At 43.3% G+C, this 20,327-nt stretch overlaps 1 protein-coding gene across 1 annotated transcript in view; it reads right to left on the bottom strand.

The window, feature by feature from the left end:
* Positions 1-20,327, bottom strand: part of LOC115478974 (solute carrier organic anion transporter family member 1A2-like) — a 221,067-nt gene that overhangs the window by 89,737 nt on the left and 111,003 nt on the right. Inside the window, 2 exon segments of the mRNA XM_030216667.1 lie at positions 6,272-6,436; positions 17,113-17,346. Coding sequence (XP_030072527.1) covers positions 6,272-6,436; positions 17,113-17,346 — 399 coding nt within the window.

Genomic DNA, 20,327 nt, shown 5'->3' with positions numbered 1-20,327 from the left:
TAGGTGTTTGTTTAGAGCTTCTGAGGATGACGTAGATAATAACCAGGCTTTTGAATACTATGTTGCATTCAAAAAGACACTGCTGATCATGACAAATGTCTGGAGCAATATTTCCATTGACAACTGGGAACTGTTTATAGGTGTTGAGCATAAACATCATAGCACCAGTTACATACTATTGTTCAGAACTCTGTTTATATTTATTTGAATTTGATTTATTTTATGAGTACTCCTACAAGAGACAGAAGCACAGTACTCTAGGGAATACATGAATGCCAAAGTTGACATGTGAAGTACAATGAAGATATCACTCCTTCTAAGAACGCAAACTTTGAAACAAGTTGTTATATTCCTCGACCTGTCTTGTGCTCTCCAGTTATTTAAGTTGCATCTTTTAAGTCAAGGAACAATGTCACCCCAAGATATTTTGGGAAATAAAGGGGATAGCATTGTTCCCATGATTGACCTCTAACATGATATTGACATACTGCTTAGTTAGATAGAAAGTACTGTTGACAGTCTTTGATGCATTCAGTCTTAGTTTCTCTCTGTCCTGTTGCAATTAAAAGTTATCAGAGGAGAACCTAAAATTAGAAGCAGCAAAGAAGAAAGAGAAGAATTTACATTTATCTAGTGAATAGCCTCAGAAGAAATGATGAGATCACCTTCCTAAGAAGCAGTCCAGTCACTGGAAACCAGGCACCAAGACATATTACATAAGAATAGCTGTACTGGGTCAGTATCCTGTTTCTAACAGTGGCCAATCCAGGTCACAAGTACCTGACAGAATCTAAAATAATTGCAAGATTCCATGCTACTGTTCCCAGGGCAAGCAGTGGATAGGAAAAATCCTGGAATAGAGAAGTGAGATGATCTTGCAGGAATATGGCTTTGTGACTGTGTAAATGGAAGAAGCAGATTTATCACAAAAATGTATTCTTGTGAATTTATTTTTAAATTTTAGTAAAATTAATTTTGGAACACCATCTAGAGTAGAGTGCTTCTCAGAATCCAAATGAATAAACCCACAAGGCTGAAGCCATTTTGCCCTTGCCCAGGAATGAATTTCAATCCCACAAGCTTTCCTGCACACTGAGGCTGGGGGGGGGGGGGGGGGGGGGTGGATTTTCAAATATCTTGGCTATTTGAGTCACAAGATTTACCAGTCTTGAGAGAGCAATACAGCATTAAGGTTTTTTTTTTGCTTGTTTGTTTTTTTTAGAGCTGAAATGCAGTACTGAGATCTATAACCAATGAGGGTGAGTTCAACCTTCTTCTTAGTGTTGATAATTCTATAAAAGTACCAGTCTGCATTTGTAAATTTACAAAGGTCTATAAACTGGTTATGCCATTGTACTTTAATGTGGCTGGCATAGATTATTGGCTATTACCTGTTAGATGATTAATAATAAGTCAAGCCTTACTGCTGGAGTCTGTTAAATTGATTTTCTCAATGGTTTGTATGTATTTCTCTTCTTTTATGAAGGTGGTTAAGAGGTCCAAGATGACAGGGACCTGGGGAAAGGAAGAAGCGATATGGATCACCTTAAAAAGAGAGGATAGAACCTCTATACACGTGGGCGTTGTCTACAGACCTCCAAAACAATTGGAGGAACTAGATAAAGACCTGATCGCAGATATTCAAAAGTTGGGAAACAAGAGAGAGGTGCTGTTGCTGGGAGATTTCAATCTGCCGGATGTAGATTGGAAGGTTCCGTCTGCGGAATCGGAAAGAAGTAGAGAGATCGTGGATGCTTTACAAAGCAGTTTGCTCAGACAAATGGTGACGGAAACCCACGAGGGAGGGAGCGACACTGGATTTGGTGCTCACAAATGGGGATAGCGTGTCAAATATCCGAGTGGGTGCCCACCTGGGCAGCAGTGACCATCAAACGGTTTGGTTTGATATTACAGATAAAGTGGAGAGCGGCCACTCAAAACTCAAAGTTCTGGATTTCAAGCGTGCTGACTTTAGTAAAATGGGGGAATACCTGAGGAAGGAGATGATGGGCTGGGAGGAAATATGAGAAGTGGAAGGACAGTGGTCCAGGCTGAAAGAAGCTATAAATAGGGCCACAAACCTTTATGTAAGGAAAGTAAATAAAAGCAAGAGAAAAAGGAAACCGATATGGTTCTCCAAGCAAGTGGCTGAGAAAATAAAGGCTAAAGAGTTGGCGTTCCAGAAATACACAAAAACTAAAGAAAAGGAACACAAGGAGGAATACAGGATGAAACTGAAAGAAGCCAAGAGAGAGATACGTCTGGCGAAAGCGCAAGCGGAAGAACAAATGGCTAGAAAATGTAAGGAGGAGTGACAAAAATTTCTTCAGGTATATAAGTGAAAGGAGAATGACTAAAAAGGGAATTGTGAGACTAAAAGATACTGCGAACCGCTATGTGGATAATGATGAAGAAAAAGCAAATTTGCTAAATAGATACTTTTGTTCTGTTTTCACAGAAGAAAATCCTGGAGAAGGACCGCGATGGACTGCAAAAAGTACAAATGAGATTGAAGTGGATAGAGCACCGTTCACGGAAGAGAGTGTGTATGAACAGCTTGAAAAGCTAAAGGTGGATAAAGCCATGGGACCGGATGGGATCCACCCCAGGATATTGAGGGAGCTCAGAGAGGTTCTGGCGGGTCCTCTTAAAGATTTGTTTAACATATCCTTGCAGATGGGAGAGGTTCCGAGGGATTGGAGAACGGCGGAGGTGGTCCCTCTTCACAAGAGTGGTGATAGGGAAGAGGCTGGAAACTACAGGCCGGTAAGCCTCACTTCGGTTACTGGAAAAGTAATGGAAGCGATGCTGAAGGAAAGGATAGTGAATTTCCTGGAAGCCAATAAGTTGCAAGATCCGAGACAACATGGTTTTACCAAAGGGAAATCGTGCCAAACGAATCTCATTGAGTTCTTTGATTGGGTGACAGGAGAATTGAATCAGGGACGAGCTATGGACGTAATCTACTTAGATTTCAGCAAAGCTTTTGACACGGTTCCCCACAGGAGGCTCTTAAATAAACTGGATGGGCTGAAGATAGGACCAGAAGTGGTGAACTGGTTTAGGAACTGGTTGACGGACAGAAGCCAGAGGGTGGTGGTGAATGGAATTCGCTCGGAGGAGGGAAAGGTGAGTAGTGGTGTGCCTCAGGGATCGGTGCTGGGACCGATTCTGTTCAATATATTTGTGAGTGACATTGCCGAAGGGTTAGAAGGTAAAGTTTGCCTATTTGCGGATGATACTAAGATCTGTAACAGAGTGGACACCCAGGAGGGAGTGGAAACATGAAAAAGGATCTGAGGAAGCTAGAAGAATGGTCTAAGGTTTGGCAATTAAAATTCAATGCGAAGAAATGCAAGTGATGCACTTAGGGAATAGAAATCCTCGGGAGATGTATGTGTTAGGTGGGGAGAATCTGATAGGTACGGACGGGGAGAGGGATCTTGTGGTGTATCTGAGGATCTGAAGGCGACAAAACAGTGTGACAAGGCGGTGGCCATAGCTAGAAGGTTGTTAGGCTGTATAGAGAGAGGTGTGACCAGCAGAAGAAAGGAGGTGTTGATGCCCCTGTATAAGTCGTTGGTGAGGCCCCACCTAGAGTATTGTGTTCAGTTTTGGAGGCCGTACCTTGCGAAGGATGTAAAAAGAATTGAAGCGGTGCAAAGAAAAGCTACGAGAATGGTAAGGGATTTGCGTTACAAGACGTATGAGGAGAGACTTGATGACCTGAACATGTATACTCTGGAAGAAAGGAGAAACAGGGGTGATATGATACAGACGTTCAAATATTTGAAAAGTATTAATCCGCAAACGAACCTTTTCTGGAGGTGCGAAGGCGGTAGAATGAGAGGACATGAAATGAGATTGAAGGGGGGCAGACTCAAGAAAAATGTCAGGAAATATTTTTTCACGGAGAGAGTAGTGGATGCTTGGAATGCTCTCCCGCGGGAGGTGGTGGAAATGAAAATGGTAACAGAATTCAAACACGCGTGGGATAAACATAAAGGAATCCTGTTCAGAAGGAATGGATCCTAAGGAGCTTAGCCGAGATTGGGTGGCAAAGCCAGTGGCGGGAGGCGGGGATAGTGCTGGGCAGACTTATACGGTCTGTGCCCTGAAGAGGACAGGTAAAAATCAAAGTAGGGTATACACAAAAAGTAGCACATATGAGTTTATCTTGTTGGGCAGACTGGATGGACCGTGCAGGTCTTTTTCTGCCGTCATTTACTATGTAAGATGGCGCTTTTGTTGTGAGGTACCCCCATTAGCTAACTACATCGCTCGCTGTCTATTTGTTTTTCTATGATTATTATGGTCCAAAGAAAGGAAATAATGAGGGTTCCCCTCAGAGAACCCTGCTTTTGTCCAGATAACAGTCCCCTAATACGTCAGGGGGCAAGGGTCTTTGATACTTCAGGTGCTGAAGAGGGAGCTTTGTTCCAGCTTGAGGGAGAGGTGTCCCTCACCCCTAAGAGCTATACTTCACCTCTGCTACTTGGGCCCAGAATAGAAGCCACTGGCCAAAGGTGAGTTGGGAATATTGGAGATAGCTACCCTATGCAGTTTAGCAATATTGATTTGTAGCATGATGGTAGACATTTCCTGGGATATATGAAGTTCAACAAGCCATGGGACAGAGAGGATGGAAAAAGTCAATTCTAGCAATGGATCGAGCAATGAGTGTTTTTAAAAGAAAATGCTGACCACTACAGGCACCAGCGTTAAATATCCAAGTCAGCGGTGATACCCAGAATTTATGCAGATACAGTCGATATTCAGTGCCGCATTGCATAGATAACTGTGCAAAGTTAGAACTGCTATTTAAGTGGTCCTACTTGCCCAATGAGCTGTGTGGCTACCAGCACTAAATACTTCTGGTGTTTGTATAACTTCTGGAACAGTCACAACTCTGCCCCAACTCTGTGTGGACAGTGGCATGGATATTCAGTGGCACTACAAGATAAGGGGCCTTTTAAAGAGTAGGTAAGCCCAACGCAGGCTTACCGCATGCTATCCCGGAACTACACAACGTGGCCACCGTCAGTAGTTCCAGCTCGAGCGAACGCTATTTCCAGTGCTCCATAAAATTTATATTTTTATAGCGCAGCGCTAACACGGCAGTAATTGTTACCTCTGGGTTAACACGGGAGCCCTTACCGCCACCTCAGTGGGTGGCGGTAAGTGTTGCTCGCCATATGGCCATGCGCTAAGAGTTATCTTACTGCATGGCCATTTTTTAGGGGCTTTTTACCCGCTACGGTAAAAAGTGCCCTGGCACATTGGGAAAAATGGCTCCCGCCACTACCACAGGGCCATTCTTCCTGCAGCTTAGTAAAGGATCTCTAAGTGCCCTGAATATCCCCTCCTGATCTACTCCTGCCTGGTGAAATCCTTTTCAATATTGGGTGCACATTTTTTACAAAGATGAAATTTCTAATTTTCATTGATTTAATATTTCTGGGAGAAATTTTAATACATCATTATTTATGATTAAAATAAATCACTGATAGTAAAAACACACTGATAGCCTTGCTTAAACAGAAAAGAATAAAAATAAATTTCAAAATAGTTTGTAGATGATAGAGGATGTGATGGACCTAGACTCTTGAAAAACATAAATGATTTAGGGGTCCTTTTACTAAGCTGTGATAAGCATTAACGCATGCTTACCACAGGTTAAAAAGCACTACTGCGGTGCACGCTCAGGCATCCTGCGGTAGTTTGGGATCAGCGCATGCTTCCTACATGCCATAAGACAGAATTTATTCTTTAGCACTGGGGGTGTGTCTGGGGGTGGAGAGTACATAAGAGTACCCAAACTGGGTCTGACCAATGGTCCATCTAGTCCAGTATCCTGTTTCCAACAGTGGCCAAGCCAGGTCACAAGTAGCTGGCAGAAACACAAATTGTGGCAACATTCCATGAAATCGTGGCAATATTCTGCATGTTCTGCACTAATCAGTTATTGCAGCTATATCGCCACACACTAACCAATTAGTGCATGGTTAGTGTGTGAGCCCTTACCATCTACAAAATAGGTAGTGGGAAGGGCTCATGCACTAATGGGAAAACTAGCGTGTGGCCATTAATAGGAAATATGGAAACTGGGGCCATTTTACCACCACACTAAAAGTGGCCTGAGCATGCAAGAAAGATCCGCATTGTGGTAGCAGTGGTCACTTTTTAGTGCTGTTTAGTAAAGGAGCTCCTTAATCTACTGGTTTGTTAGACATAATAGTTATAAACTGTTATAATAACCAAAAATACATACCTATTAGAAAGATAGCTTCTGATGCTGATTTTCCATACTGTGTTTCAATATATTTTGGCATAAATGTTATCATGCCAATAAAGGCATTAAACTGTAGCACAGTTATGGACAGGAATAGCATATAAATAGAATTAGAGGAAAGACTTCGTAGAAGTGGCAAAAAATCTAAAAAGAAAAGAAAGAAAACAATGGATGACGTATGTTGTACATATGCTATCTCTATTTTGCCATTAAAATATAATTTTACTTACATGTGATAAGGTTCTCAGCAGGCAGTTTTCATTTTACTCTGTCCAGTGCATATAGTCAGTAAACACAGCGAAGATGAAAATGAAACCACACAGTCAGTAAATAGTGCTGTAAAACTTTTATCAAATCTAGGCATGACATGGGCCTGTGTTTCAGCCACTTGGCCTGCATCATGAGTCTATAAAATCATAAAATCCTGTGTTGACAAACATAAATAAAAACTTGTTCATAATATTTCAACAAACAAATTGTGTATATATCTATATCTATAGATATCTATCTCTCTATCTCTCTCTCTCTGTCTATATATCCCAGATAGTGGAGCATACAAATTGAAATGGGCCTAAGGATCCTCTGTTATAGTTTGAGAGGAAAACTCCCTCCCCTTGATTTCTTTTTGAGAAAGTCTGAGGAGCTGAATATATATATATATATATATATATATATATATTACCTAGATGGTATCTACTTTACAATATGCTATGTCTTCAGTCAGTAGGTTTTATTTTTTTATAATGTATTAATGGGTTATTTTTAAACTTTGAAAGTTTCCCATACCTTGGGTACATTTTGTTTTTTGTTCATATTTAAGGGCTGAAGTTATTGTTGATATAGAACATTGAAGGATATATTGAGAGAAAAAGCAGGTTTGCACTGAAGTTTAATTATATTGGGTCCCTTTTAGAAAGGCACGCCAAAAAGTGGGCTGTGGTAGTGTGGACGCATATATTGGACACGCACTGGACCATTTCTCCAGCATGGTTTTTTTTTTGGGGGGGGGGCAGGAAATGGACGTGCGGCAAAATGAAAACCAGCATGCGTCTATTTACGGCCTGAGCCCTTAAAGCCACCCACTGACTTAGTGGTAAGGGCTCATATGTTACCCATGCGGTACAGTGTGCGCCAAGTGCCGATTACTGCCAGAATCACATGCCAAACTCAGAATTACTGCCACACACACTAGCTGGGCAGTAATGCCAATTTGACACATGCTGCACACACATAGGCCTTTACGTGCCTTTGTAAAAGGGCCCCTTTATGAAGCGTTTGGTTTTATTAGCAATCAGCCTTTTAAGATTATATCTTGAACTATTTTAAGTTTTCAATATGTAAGGCAGTATATGTAAGCCATGACTGTGAGCCATTGAGACTTACTCTTTTTAATATTTCTTATGTTTTGGCAGATAGTCAAGACAAGTGAACCTTTAACAGGATCACCAGCATTCTTCACTTTTAGTGTTTATGGTGCAAGGAGCATTTGTTTTGACAACTACAGTGGCATCGGGCATGTGATGAATTTTTAGACAAGTGACAGTACTTTTACTATAGCCTTTTGTGCATCTGAGAGCATTGCACTTTATAATCCAAATATAAGTATGCCATCAAAAAAGCCAAATGTTTTTACTTTTCCTCGAAATTAAAAACTGCAGGAAAGGATAACAAAAAGCTAAACCAGCTCTTGAACTCTTTTCTCGCCACAAATAAGCTGGAGACCGCTCGGAACGATCTACCTTCGGCGGACCTGCTTGCTACTTATTTCAAGGACAAAATACAAGTACTCAGGTCAATGCTAACTAGTTCCCCAGCAGATGTGGATGACTTCTTAGATTCACTGGATCCGTGCACTACTTACTGCCCAGCCAATCGCTCATGGACTGCCTTTGATAGCGTTCCTGTAGACCACGTTTCTAAAGCACTCTTTAAGTTTTCAAACAAGTTTTGTGGATTGGATGCTTGCCCTAGTCACCTTTTAAACTTCCTATCTTAATTACATGTTGACCCATGGCATCTTCCTCCCAGAGCATGGCAGAATTCTTCTCACACCAATTCCAAAGAATCTAAAGATAAGAGCCGACGTAACTTCAAACTATCGACCAGTGGCTTCCATACCGCTGATTGTCAAAATAATGGACAGCTTGGTGAATTCTCAGTTAAATGAATTCCTTGAAACCTTTAACATTCTGCACTACTCCCAGTCAGGGTTCCGAGCACAGTTTAGCACTGAAACGGTTCTGGTCACAGCCCTGTCTGGTTTTAAAAGGGACATTTCTATTGGTAAGAAAATATTACTGATGCAGTTCAACATGTCCAGCGCGTTTGATATGGTGGACCACAACATCTTACTACATCTACTGGACACCCTAGGCATCGGTGGGAGCGTGTTACTCTGGTTTAAGGGTTTCCTGTCAACGAGAACATACCAGGTCAAAGGCACCCCAGTTCATTCAGCACCTTGGAAAGCTTCTTGTGGGGTTCCACAAGGTTCGCCCTTTCTCCAATGCTATTCAATATCATGCTGTTTCCTCTTGCAACTGCAGTAGCAAACCAAGGCCTGAAACCATTTATCTACGCAGATGACATAACCATCTCCATCCCCTTCCATTCCTCATTAGATGAAATCACAGATTTGATCAAAGCGAGTTTTTCCATCTTGGAACGTTGGGCTGAGGTATTTCGGTTTAAGTTAAACAAAGACAAAACTCAGTGTCTTGTGCTCTTGTCCGTCCATGCCAGATTTTCCTCTAGCTCCCTTGTCATTAAAGACCAGACCCTCCCTATTTCACAGAGCCTACGACTACTGGGTGTTGAGCTGGATCCTCACCTGCACCTGGATCTGCAAGTGCGAGCGGTCACCAAGCGGATGTTCTATGCAATGTGGAGGCTGCGGCGTGTTAGTTTTGTCTCACCAGAGAGCTCTTCCGCACACTCATTCACTGGTTGGTTCTGTCTCACCTGGACTACTGCAGTGGGATTTATGCAGGCTGCCAGGAGCATCTACTGAGGAAATTCCAGACCGCCCAGAATACTGCTGCAAGACTCATCTTGGGCAAATCGTGCATGGTTCTTGCACAGCCCCTACGTTTCAATCTACACTGGCTATCTGTTAGAGAACGACTCACATTCAAGATCTGCACTTTGACGCATAAAATAATATACGGATTAGCTCTGGAATAAATGACCCCTTTAATAGATCTCTCACCTAGAAATGGCATCACAACAGCACGCACCTTTCTACAACTACATTACCCATCTTGCAGGGGTGTAAAATAGAAGCTTCTTTTTGCCTCTACTTTCCACTACTCCAGCCCGAAGACCTGGAATGCTCTTCCCCTGTACCTAAAATTGCAAGCTGACCACCATCTTTTCAAGAAGCTGCTGAAAACGTACCTTTTTGAAAAAGTGTATTCCATCAGTAACTCTGCTGTTTAGCCACCCTAATTGCTGCTAGTGTTTTATCCTTATTCTACTGTAACATTCTTGTGTTGTATCTCTTGACTTTTGTAATTCATGGAAGCCACATTGTGCCTGCATATGTGGGAAAATGTGGGGTAGAAATGAACCATAAATAAATAATCCAAATACAGTATGCATGGACACCCTATTATTATATTTCTTGTCTTTATATACTGCTCTGTAACCTATGCTCTGTCTATCACTGAGGTGGCGTTTAAATAATGAAGTGCTCAACGTTATACCTTGTATCTCCACTGGGTGGTGTGCACTATGGGGGTCGTTTACAAAGATGCACTAGCATTTTTAGCGCACATTAAATGCTAGAGATGCCCATAGGAATATATGGGTGTCTCTAGCATTTAGCACACGTATATTTAATGCACACACGCTAAAGATGCACACGTGCCTTTGTAAAAGGACCCCTATATTTTCTAGAACTGTAGCCTGTTTGCCTCTATACAGAAATTCGTAATATTCATGAAGGGACACACGGACATACAGCACTCTCCATATGTATTTTAATATGTTACCATTTTGTTTGATATACATAGTTGTTATGTGTTCCAACTGTAGACCAAGGTCTTAAATCTTTGTTAGATATTGTTTGCTGTACTTGTTCACTGTTGTTTAGGTTTAGATTTTATAAATGCCGTTCAATTACTAGCCTTTAATATTTTTTTTTCAGATAGAGGACACTATGCTAAATATGATCCTCATTAGATAATATTTAAGAATTGGTTTGTGATTCACATTTGTATTTGTATACGCCACTATCTGGGACATATATATACATATATTATTTACAATTTCTTTGTGTGTGTGTGTATATATATATATATATATATATATATATATATATATACACTAGTAAAAAAAGGCCCGTTTCCGAAACCAATGAAACGGGCGCTAGCATGTGGTTTTTTTGTGTGTGTGTGTGTGTCAGGGTGTGAGGGTGCGGTGTGTGTGCAGGTTGTTGATGTGTGTCTTTTTTTGTTTTGTTTTGTGTTTTGCTTGGGGGTTGGGGGATGTGCTGTGCTGTGCTGGCAAAGTGGGTTGGATTGGTGTGTGGCTTTGAGGGTGTGTTTCTGTTGTATTGTGTGTGTGTGGTTTTGTCTGTCAAGGAGGTTTGTGGAGGGGGTCTTTCTGTTGGTGAAATGTAAATGTGGTTGTAGGGGGGTCAGCCTTTGTTGAGTGTTGTTTTTTTTTCCATGTTTTTTTTTTGTGTTGTGCTGAGGCAGCAGTGTTGTTTTAGATGGGCGGAAGGTAGAGGAGCACATTCTTTGTCTGTCGGTTTTTTTTGGCCATTTCAGGGCTGCTATAGGGGAATGCTGGAAGAGAAATGTGCTGTTGGAAGCAGCGCCATCTTTTTCCATTGGGCTGGGGTTTCTGGGCATCCTGGAGGTGGGTGACGGCTTGCCTGAGGACGGGGATGGTTGTTTTAAGTTGGTGGAAGGGAGAAGAGCACGGTCTCGGGCCGTCGGGGGTGATCCGGTATGTTTGGTCCATTTCAGGCCGGCTGCAGGGGAATGCTGGAACATTTATGCGCTGCAGTAATTAGCGCCGTCTTTTTCCAGGTGCTCGGGGAATCCCCGAGGTGGGAGACAGCTTGCCTGAGGCTGGGGATGGTTGGGCATGTCCTTGGCCGCTTCGGCAAAAGGGGAAGAGGAAGGGGGTGTGGAGTTTCCTGCAGCCGCCTGAGAAACCATGTATTCTTTGTTTGTTTTGTATTATTAGTTTGCATTTCTGTTGAAGAAAGAGTGGATGCCTTTCGAATGATGGAGGTGGTGCGTCGCTGTGCGGTTGTTTCGTTAGTTTGGCAGCCAGTCTCCAGCGATTCCTAGGCAGGGAAGGAGTACTCCTCCCCCTTCCTTGGTCGCTGTTTGCTGCTGGCTGGGCCGCGGGTAATCCTTCCAGCTGGGCCGCAGCTTGTCCTGTTCGCCCATGTCCGGCTCCTCTGACTCCATGTCAAGCGATCCCAAATATAGTCTGTGCTATAGGCCCTCTGGCACTCTTCAGTACTGGCATTAGGCATTTAAAAATTTCTCCCCCTCCTCCCCCCGGTCTATTTTTGCACATACCCACAGCAGGAATATTCTTCTCTCATTCCAGCGGTGGTTCTGTGCTCTCCGTGCTGCACAGATAATGAGCCATTCTGCTGGAGAATGCTCCTCCCTTATTGTCACGTAGTTTCCTCTGATTGGTCCGTCTTACGTTGCCTAGTGTTGCCTGGGAACGGTGTTGTGATGGTCCTTTGTGTTTCAGAATGTTGAGGGTGTTTTTTCTGATTGGTCCGTCATGCGAGGGCGGGGCAGAGAGACATGGTCAGTGTTATGGGTTCACCACCATGAATCCATGAACCCTTCAGTGAGTGACTGAGTGACTTCAGAATGTTGTCTTCAGAACGTTGAGGGTGAGTTTTATTATAGTACTAGTAAAAAAGGCCCGCTTCTGAGACCAATGAAACGGGCGCTAGCATGGTTTTCATCGTGAGAGTGTGTGTGTGAGAGAGACTGAGTGAATGTGCGAGTGTGTGTGACAGAGTGAGGCTGTGTGTGTGAGAATGAGTGTGTGTGTAAGAATGTGAGTGTGCGTTTGATATATGTAGACTTTGAGGCATATTTTCAAAGCACTTAGCCTTCCAAAGTTCCATAGGTTTCTATGGAACTTTGGAAGGCTAAGTGCTTTGAAAATATGCCTCTTTGTGTGTGAGTGATTGAGGGAGAGAGTGTGTGTGTTTGAAAGAGTGTGTGTGTTTCTGTGTATGTGTGAGTGTTTTAAGCAGGTGGTACATTCCCCTCCCCCTACCGTGCCGCTGTTCTTTCCCCTCCTCTCACCGCCCCAGTCACCCTCCAAGTTCCAGGCCACCCCCCCCCCCTCAGAGTGAGTGTATGTGTTTGAAAGAGTGTGTGTGTGTGTGTGTGTGTGAGTGTTTTAAGCAGGTGGCGCATTCCCCTTCCCATTCTGTGCTCCTTTTCCTCCCCCTGTGTTCACCGTCGACATTCCAGTCTGCTGTCCCTCCCCCAAGCCCCCCTCTTCATCCCAAGCCCTCCTCCCTCTTTTCTGTGCTGCCTCCCTGGCAGTACATGCAGCATTCATGCATTGATTTGTTTGCTGTGCTGCTGCTCCTCTCTCCTCTTTCTGTCTCCGTAGGAGCGCAGGTACCAGGAAGTTGTTTTGAAGTTCGTGTTCCTGTGCTCCAGAGCCAGTGAGAGATGAGTGGCTGCAGCGCAGACAGCCAATGGCTGAAGGCTGTCTGTGTTTTTTTTTGTTTTTTTTGTTAAGATTAGCGGCGATCTTTGATGGGGGAGGGTGGATATGTGAAACGGTAACCTCGAGGGAGGGTGGGCTTGAGAGAGGAAGCTGCGAACTCGGGGGGGGGGGGGTTGTGTTTGAAAGAGGCGACCTTTGGGGGGGGGAATGGGGGAAGCAGCGACCTCGCTCGCGGGTGTTTGGAGAGTGGAAGAGTTGAACTGAATAGGCGACCTTGGGGGGGTGGCGAGGGGGAGGTGCGTACTTGTTTTGAAGCCTCCAAAAGTCCCTAGCAACGTGTGTGTTCGATGTGTGCTCGACCCTCGCTCCAACTTGATGACGTTGAGGGCGGAGCGATGCGATTGGTTGAGTGTCATTGCTCCGCCCTCGACGTCATCACGTTAGACGCGTGGGCGGGGCAGACACAAAGCTCACCCCCTTCACTTTTAGAATGTTGGGTAAGTGAGGCTTCATTAGAATGTTGGAGGTGCGTTTTATATATATATATATATATATATATATATATATATATATATATATATATATATATATATATATATTTTTTTTTTAAATTTATGTTTGTCAACATAGAATTTTATGTTTTTATAGACTCCTGATGCAGGGCAGGTGCCTGAAACACAGGTCTGTGTCGAGTTGTGCCTTACTATTTGAGCTTGTGCGAGGATAGTTTCTTCTATATTTCTATTAATTAAAAGTATATGGTCAAAATGAAAACCTTTTACTTCCTTGGTTCAATGTAGACTACCTATGTTGATTACGTATGTAGTATATAGAAGATTTTTGCTCATGAGACTTCTCACAGAATGGGTTTGGGAAATAGTGCATAAGGGTGCACACAACCAAAAAGAAAAAGAAAAAAAAAAAGAAACCAGTTCATGTTCATTTAAATCAACATTTTCCCATATTTTGTGCATTTTTTCATGTTCATGCCACCTATTCATTTTTTCAGATATGTGACGTATGCACATTCATTAATTCATTAATTTTTTACACATTCATTAATTCATTTTTATGTATTCAAACAAATAATTTGTGTGCATATGTAGGCAGCCAAATGAACTGAATCCATTCTCATAAATGCACACCCTTATCATTGCTTTCCTTAGCTTCCTGCATTGATATAGTTTCTCTTAAGCTGCCCTTTAGCATTTGGCATTTTCTTTTTGTTTTCCCATCATATGTCTTCTATGATACCAAACTTAACTCTTTTTCACCACCTATCTTTGGGGTCCTTTTATTAAGGTGTGCTAACAGATTTAGAGGGGCATAATCGAAAGTGGGTGCCCATCTCCGTGGGCGGCCATGTGAAGGGGCGGGACAAACCGTATTTTCGAAAAAAGATGGGCGCCCATATTGTTTTGATAATACGGGTTGTGCGGGGCAAATGCCTAGGATTTGGGCGTTTTTGAGCTGGGTGCTATCGGTTTTCAGCGATAATGGAAACCGAAGGCGCCCAGCTCAAAAACGAACAAATCCAAGGCATTGGGTCATGGGAGGGGCCAGGATTCATAGTGCACTGGTACCCCTCACATGCCAGGACACCAACTGGGCACTCTAGGGGGTACTTTTACAAATTAAAAACAAAAAATTAAAAAAGCTCCCAGGTGCATAGCACTCTTCCCTTGTGTGCTGAGCCCCCCAAATCCCCCCCCAAACCCACTGCTCACAAGTCTACACCATTACCATAGCCCTAAGGGGTGCAGGGGGGCACCTACATGTGGGTACAGTGGGTTTTGGTTTTTTTTGGAGGGCTCAACATTAACCAGCACAAGTGGGACAGGTGGGGGGGGGGGGGAATGGGCCTGGGTCCGCCTGCCTGACATCCACTGCACCCACTAACAACTGCTCCAGGGACCTGCATACTGCTGGGTATGACATTTGAGGCTCGCAGACAGGTTGTAAAAAAAGTTTTTAAAGTTCTTTTTTTGTGGTGGGAGGGGGTTAGTGACCACTGGGGGAGTCAGGGGAGGTCATCCCCGATTCCCTCCGGTGGTCATCTGGCCAGTTGGGGCACTTTTTTGGGACTTGGGTCATGAAAAAAAAGGGTGCAGCAAAAGCGACCCAAATTCTCGGTTCTGCCGCTCTTTTTTTTTCGATTATTGGCTGAAGGCGCCCATCTCTCCTCGGCTGATAAACACGCCCCAGTCCCGCCTTCACCACGCCTCTGACATGCCCCCGTCAACTTTGTTCGTTCCCGCGACAGAGTGCAGTTGAAGATGCCCAACATCGGCTTTCGATTATACCGATTTGGGCGCCTTTGCGAGATGGGCGCCCATCTCCCGATTTGGGCCAAAATATGGGTGCCCATCGCTTTCGAAAATAAGGCCGTTAGTGCGCACTAAAGGGCCCTTTTACAAAGGGCTTGCCGTGCACCATTGGGCTTCCTGTGTGCTAATTTGGAACTACTGCTGGTTTACAACAGGAGCCTGGAAGTAGTTCCCACCCCTTTTGATGCTACAAAAGTATTTTGCATTTTTGTAGTACTGGGGGCTTACCCAGCGGTAACTGGGCAGCAACAGGCACTGCCCGGTTACTGCTGGGTTAACGTAGGAGCCCTTACTGTCACCTAAATAGGTGGTGGTAAGGACTTCCCCAGGAAATGGCTATGTGCCAATCCCTGTGATTAGTGCAGGGCCATTTCCTTTAACCCCCCCCCCTCCTAGATTTTTACCCACTGTGGTGAAAGGGGACCTTGGGACACATCAAAAACATGCACCAACACTACCGCAAGTCCCCTTTTCCACAGCTTGGTAAAAGGGGCCCTAAATGATCAGACACCAATAGGACTATAATGGGCATATAATCTTATCATTTAGCACATACTAAACCATTAGCACACCTTAGTAAAAGGACCCTTTTCTGATTCAGTCCCAACTTGTATTCTTCTTTTTCACTTTTTTGAGCCTTCCCCAGGCTTTCTCTAGCTCAATATCTTATCCTGTCTCTCTCCCCAATCTCCCGAGTATGACTGCTTCTCTCCAGTTTGTTTAATTTGCAGCACAGAATCCTGTCTGCTCAATATCCAGGACATTATTTTCCTCTAAGTTTTCAGTTAACTGATTCCTCACTATCTGTTCCATTAATTTACCCAAATAGGGTAGAAGTGAAATCAGCCTTAGGCCATCCAAATCTACTATATCAGAAAAAAAGCCTTTTTAAAAAAATTAGACACACCATCATCTTCTTAAACTTACTTGATAAAATTCCCTCATGCAGGGAGGCATTTATTAATGCCTTAACAGATGGAGCAATTAACTCACTTAACTTACTTAAAAAGAAAAGCTGGAAGAAAATCAAAAGGAGGGCTACTATACTTAGTACTAATGACCATATTAATAAGATTTTCCTTTGATAATAACACAAAATTTGAGTGGGGGATAATCCCATTCAATCAAAAGGAGTTATCTGAGGTAAGTCCTTTTTTTTCACAATCCAGTACTTTTCTAAAGCAAACTCTTTGATTTCTCCCCTTAAATCAGTGGCCCCCAAACTTCCAGAATTGGCCTGACCCATATACCCCAGCCTGTTTGATACTGATTAAGCTGCATTGGTTCTGGCTAGAGCCACCACCGTCAACTCTCTGCTTGCCCCCCCCCCCCTCCACCCCCATGGTCCAGCATCTCTCGCTCTCTCTTTCTCTCTCTCTCTCTTCCTCTTGTGGTCCTGTATCTTTAACTGCAGCTGTTATGGCAGCAGCAGCAGTTTACAAACACTCCCTCTCATTAGCCCTGGAGCCTTCTATGTACTATATCCCACCTCCACCAGAAAATTGAAGCTGAATCAGAGGGAAGGTTCCAGGGCCAGTGAAAGGTATCCTTTAGAAATTTCTGCCGTTGCCATGATGGCTGGAGGTAAAGAGAAGATGGAGGACCATAGAGTGGGGAGGAAGGGAGGAAAGAGAGAAGGAGAGATGCTGAACTGTGTGTGTATGGGGAGGAGGGGGGTTGGAGGGAAGAGAGAGGGAGAGTTGCTGGACCCACGGGGGGGAGGGGGGGGGATGGAAAGGGAAAGAGAGAGGCAGAGAGAGTAAATCCTTTAGAATATATTTTACGATTTGTGGTATAACAAATAAACTCAAACAAACTTGCCTTTCATGATTTTCTGTTTGTTGTCTTGATGTTGATTTTTCTCAGTTTCTTTCAGCAGGCTTTTAGAAATTTCAACCGATAACTTTCTTTCATCTTTTAGACCTTCTTTGGGAAGGGTTTTTGGCAGAAAACAGAGAGGGATTGCAGCCAAGGCATTCACTAATCCACATATGAAATAGCCAAGCCACCAAGCACCAACCCAACGTGCATCAGTAAGGCTTAGTGTTATGTCAGCTATAACGAAATACATTATATTTGTTATTTGACATTATAGTATCAGGTAAACAAGCATGATAAGAAAATAATTTAAAAACATTTATTACTTGCCTCCACAAGCTATGTATTTTAAGCAAGGCACAGATCGCCAATCAGTGGAGGAGTGGCCTAGTGGTTAGGGTGGTGGACTTTGGTCCTGGGGAACTGAGGAACTGAGTTCAATTCCCACTTCAGGCACAGGCAGCTCCTTGTGACTCTGGCCAAGTCACTTAACCCTCCATTGCCCCTGGTACAAATAAGTACCTGTATACAATATGTAAGCTGCATTGAGCCTGCCATGAGTGGGAAAGTGTGGGGTACAAATGTAACAAAAAAAAAAAAATAGCTTATGATAACAAGCTGCATTTAGGAAAGCAAACACATATCCTAACCAGCATAATAACATTATTAATATAAAAACATCTATAACACACTATGGTCCTATAAGTGGATGCCCCTTTTTAGGTGATCCGATGCATCATGGTGAGAAGCTATTCTATAACGTTATCTGGGCACCCAGATTCCCTTATAGAATACTAGATTAACCCGACATAGGCACAGCTACAATTTAGGTGCCCTTAGTTACATCAGCTATAGCACTAGTGCAACTGGGCATCTAAATGCGGTATGGCAAGTAACTTACAATGTTCTGTAAGTTACTTACATAATTAGGAGGCCCACTCATGCTCCACCTATCTATGTGCTCTGTTTGTAGTTGTATGCTATAGCACTTCTCTGTGCCCTTATAGCATAGCACTTGGGTACTTAATGTGTATACGTGCTACTTTTCTCTGCACTTATACATGAAAAGGGGCGTGTACCTGTGAGCCTTCACATTATGAACAACTCCCAACCTTTCATGTAGCTTATCACACTGCCCATGTCTCACATAGCCTGTAGGTGACATCCAACTCCGAAGGAATTCATGAAGCAAAAGCTTGGCTTAAAAGCCAGTTTAAGAAAATCTAGATAATTGGTAGTGACCACAATCTCCTTAAGTAATTTATTTGATGAGATTAAAGCAGCTCCTGAAAAAGTCCATAGTTTAGGTCACTACCAGCATAGCCTCTTTTTGATTTGGAACTCATGCATCTTCCTGAGAACATAAGGATTTAGGGTCAGATTCAATATGTGGCGCCTGAAAAATCTACATGGAACAAAGTTCCACCCTAAGCATATTCTATAAGTGGCACCTAGATTTAGGTGCAGTATAACAAATATGCTTAGTTGATATCCCAGCACCTTGAACTAGAATTTAGGTATTAGAATTTAGGTTCTCTGTGTTACAGAAAATGTTTAGTGAGTTGTGCACTTAAATTCTAATTATTACCAATTAGTGCTCATTATTGCTGATTAACTGCTGTTATCAATGTTGATTAGCTTGTTAAGCCAATTAAGTTATACACATTGTTATGATATATAGAATCTGGCAGCAGCGTAGCCAGACCTACTATTTTGAGTGGACCCACAGTTAAATTGGGTGGGACCTTCCAAACTCCCTTTAGCTCAGCATTTCCGCTGTCCTCCCTACCCCCAAACACCAGTATCTGTCCCCTCCTTGAATCTTCACAGTGTGCTTCAGAGACAACCTGGCGGCCTCAGCGATTCATGTTCTCTGTGTGCGCTGGCCCACGCAGTCTTCCCTCTATTCGTGTCCCACCAGTGAGGAAACAGGAAGTGACATCAGCGAGGGAGGGACACAGCAGAGGGAAGCCTGCGGGGGCTGGTGCAGACAGTGAAGAAGAATCACTGTGGCTGCTAGGACACCTCTGAGGTACACCAGGGAAATTCAGGGTGGGGGCAGATACTGGGCCACGGTGGAGAAGAGGAAGAGAGGGGAGTGAGATGCTGCCACTGGATGGGCCTGAGACAAAAATGGACGGGCCTGTATTCACCTAGGCCTGCCCGTAGCCATGCCACTGGAATCCGGGGGGTTAGTGGATACTCAGGGGAGGAGTTTGGGTGGAGCATAGGCAGAGTCATGGATTACATTTTATAAAATACATTTGTACACCTGTTTTTTATGTGCTCCCTTTTATGCCTGCTGAAGCAGGTGTAAATATCAACATCCACAATCTAGGTGCTATTTCTGCAGGATTTGTGTTAGTAAAATTAGGCACCTTTCTGCCCTATTAATCTAGGCACCCTGCTAAAGATAGATTTACATAGAGAGAGAGAGAGAGAGAAAGAGAGACAGAGAGAGATAGTCATTTTCCTTCATTGTTTGGGAGCTGCAAAAACTCTAACAGGAAGTCACCAGAAGGGTGGGGTGTCATACCCAGGTCTAAGATGCAAGAGAGTAAGTCTGAAATTAAGTTGCCTGGGTGCTCTGTTGACATTCACACATATAGGGCCAGATTCTATGAATGTTGCCTAAAAAATCGATGCCGAAAAAAATGCTATTTTATAAACATCACCTAAAGTTACTAAAATTTACGTGCAATCATTTACACCAACTAAAACCTGGTATAAATGCCCATGCCTAATTTAGGTGTGGATCAAACATATTCTATAATAGTGTACATAACCTTTAGAGATGCCCATGACCCACCCATGCTTCTCCCATGGCCATGCCCTCTTTTGAGATCTACACAGTATACGAGCACCACTTTATAGAATACGCTTAGCAAGTTGTGTGCGTAAATTCTAATTAGTGCCATTTAGTGCTGATAATTGCTTGTTAGTGGCCAATTATCAGCACTGATTGGCTTGTTAACCAATTAAGTTGCACATGCAATTTGGCCATGCAGCCAAAATTGTACGTGCAATTTTAGTTGCCATATATAAAATCTGGGTGATAACATGTACGGAAAGCACACAGAGCATAAAGGATTTACTTAATTTCTACAGTCAGACCCAGTATTTTGGATGGGCTCAGAGTTAACTTAGATGGGCCCTTCCACACCATGCCACCCCACATCAAGCTCCCTCCCGGAGATATTAAAAAAATTTATAGGCAT

This window comes from Microcaecilia unicolor, chromosome 10 (assembly GCF_901765095.1).
Source record: "Microcaecilia unicolor chromosome 10, aMicUni1.1, whole genome shotgun sequence".
NCBI lineage: Eukaryota > Metazoa > Chordata > Amphibia > Gymnophiona > Siphonopidae > Microcaecilia > Microcaecilia unicolor.
The sequence above is the reverse complement of the archived record's forward strand: the minus strand, read 5'-3'. Positions and strand labels throughout refer to the sequence as shown.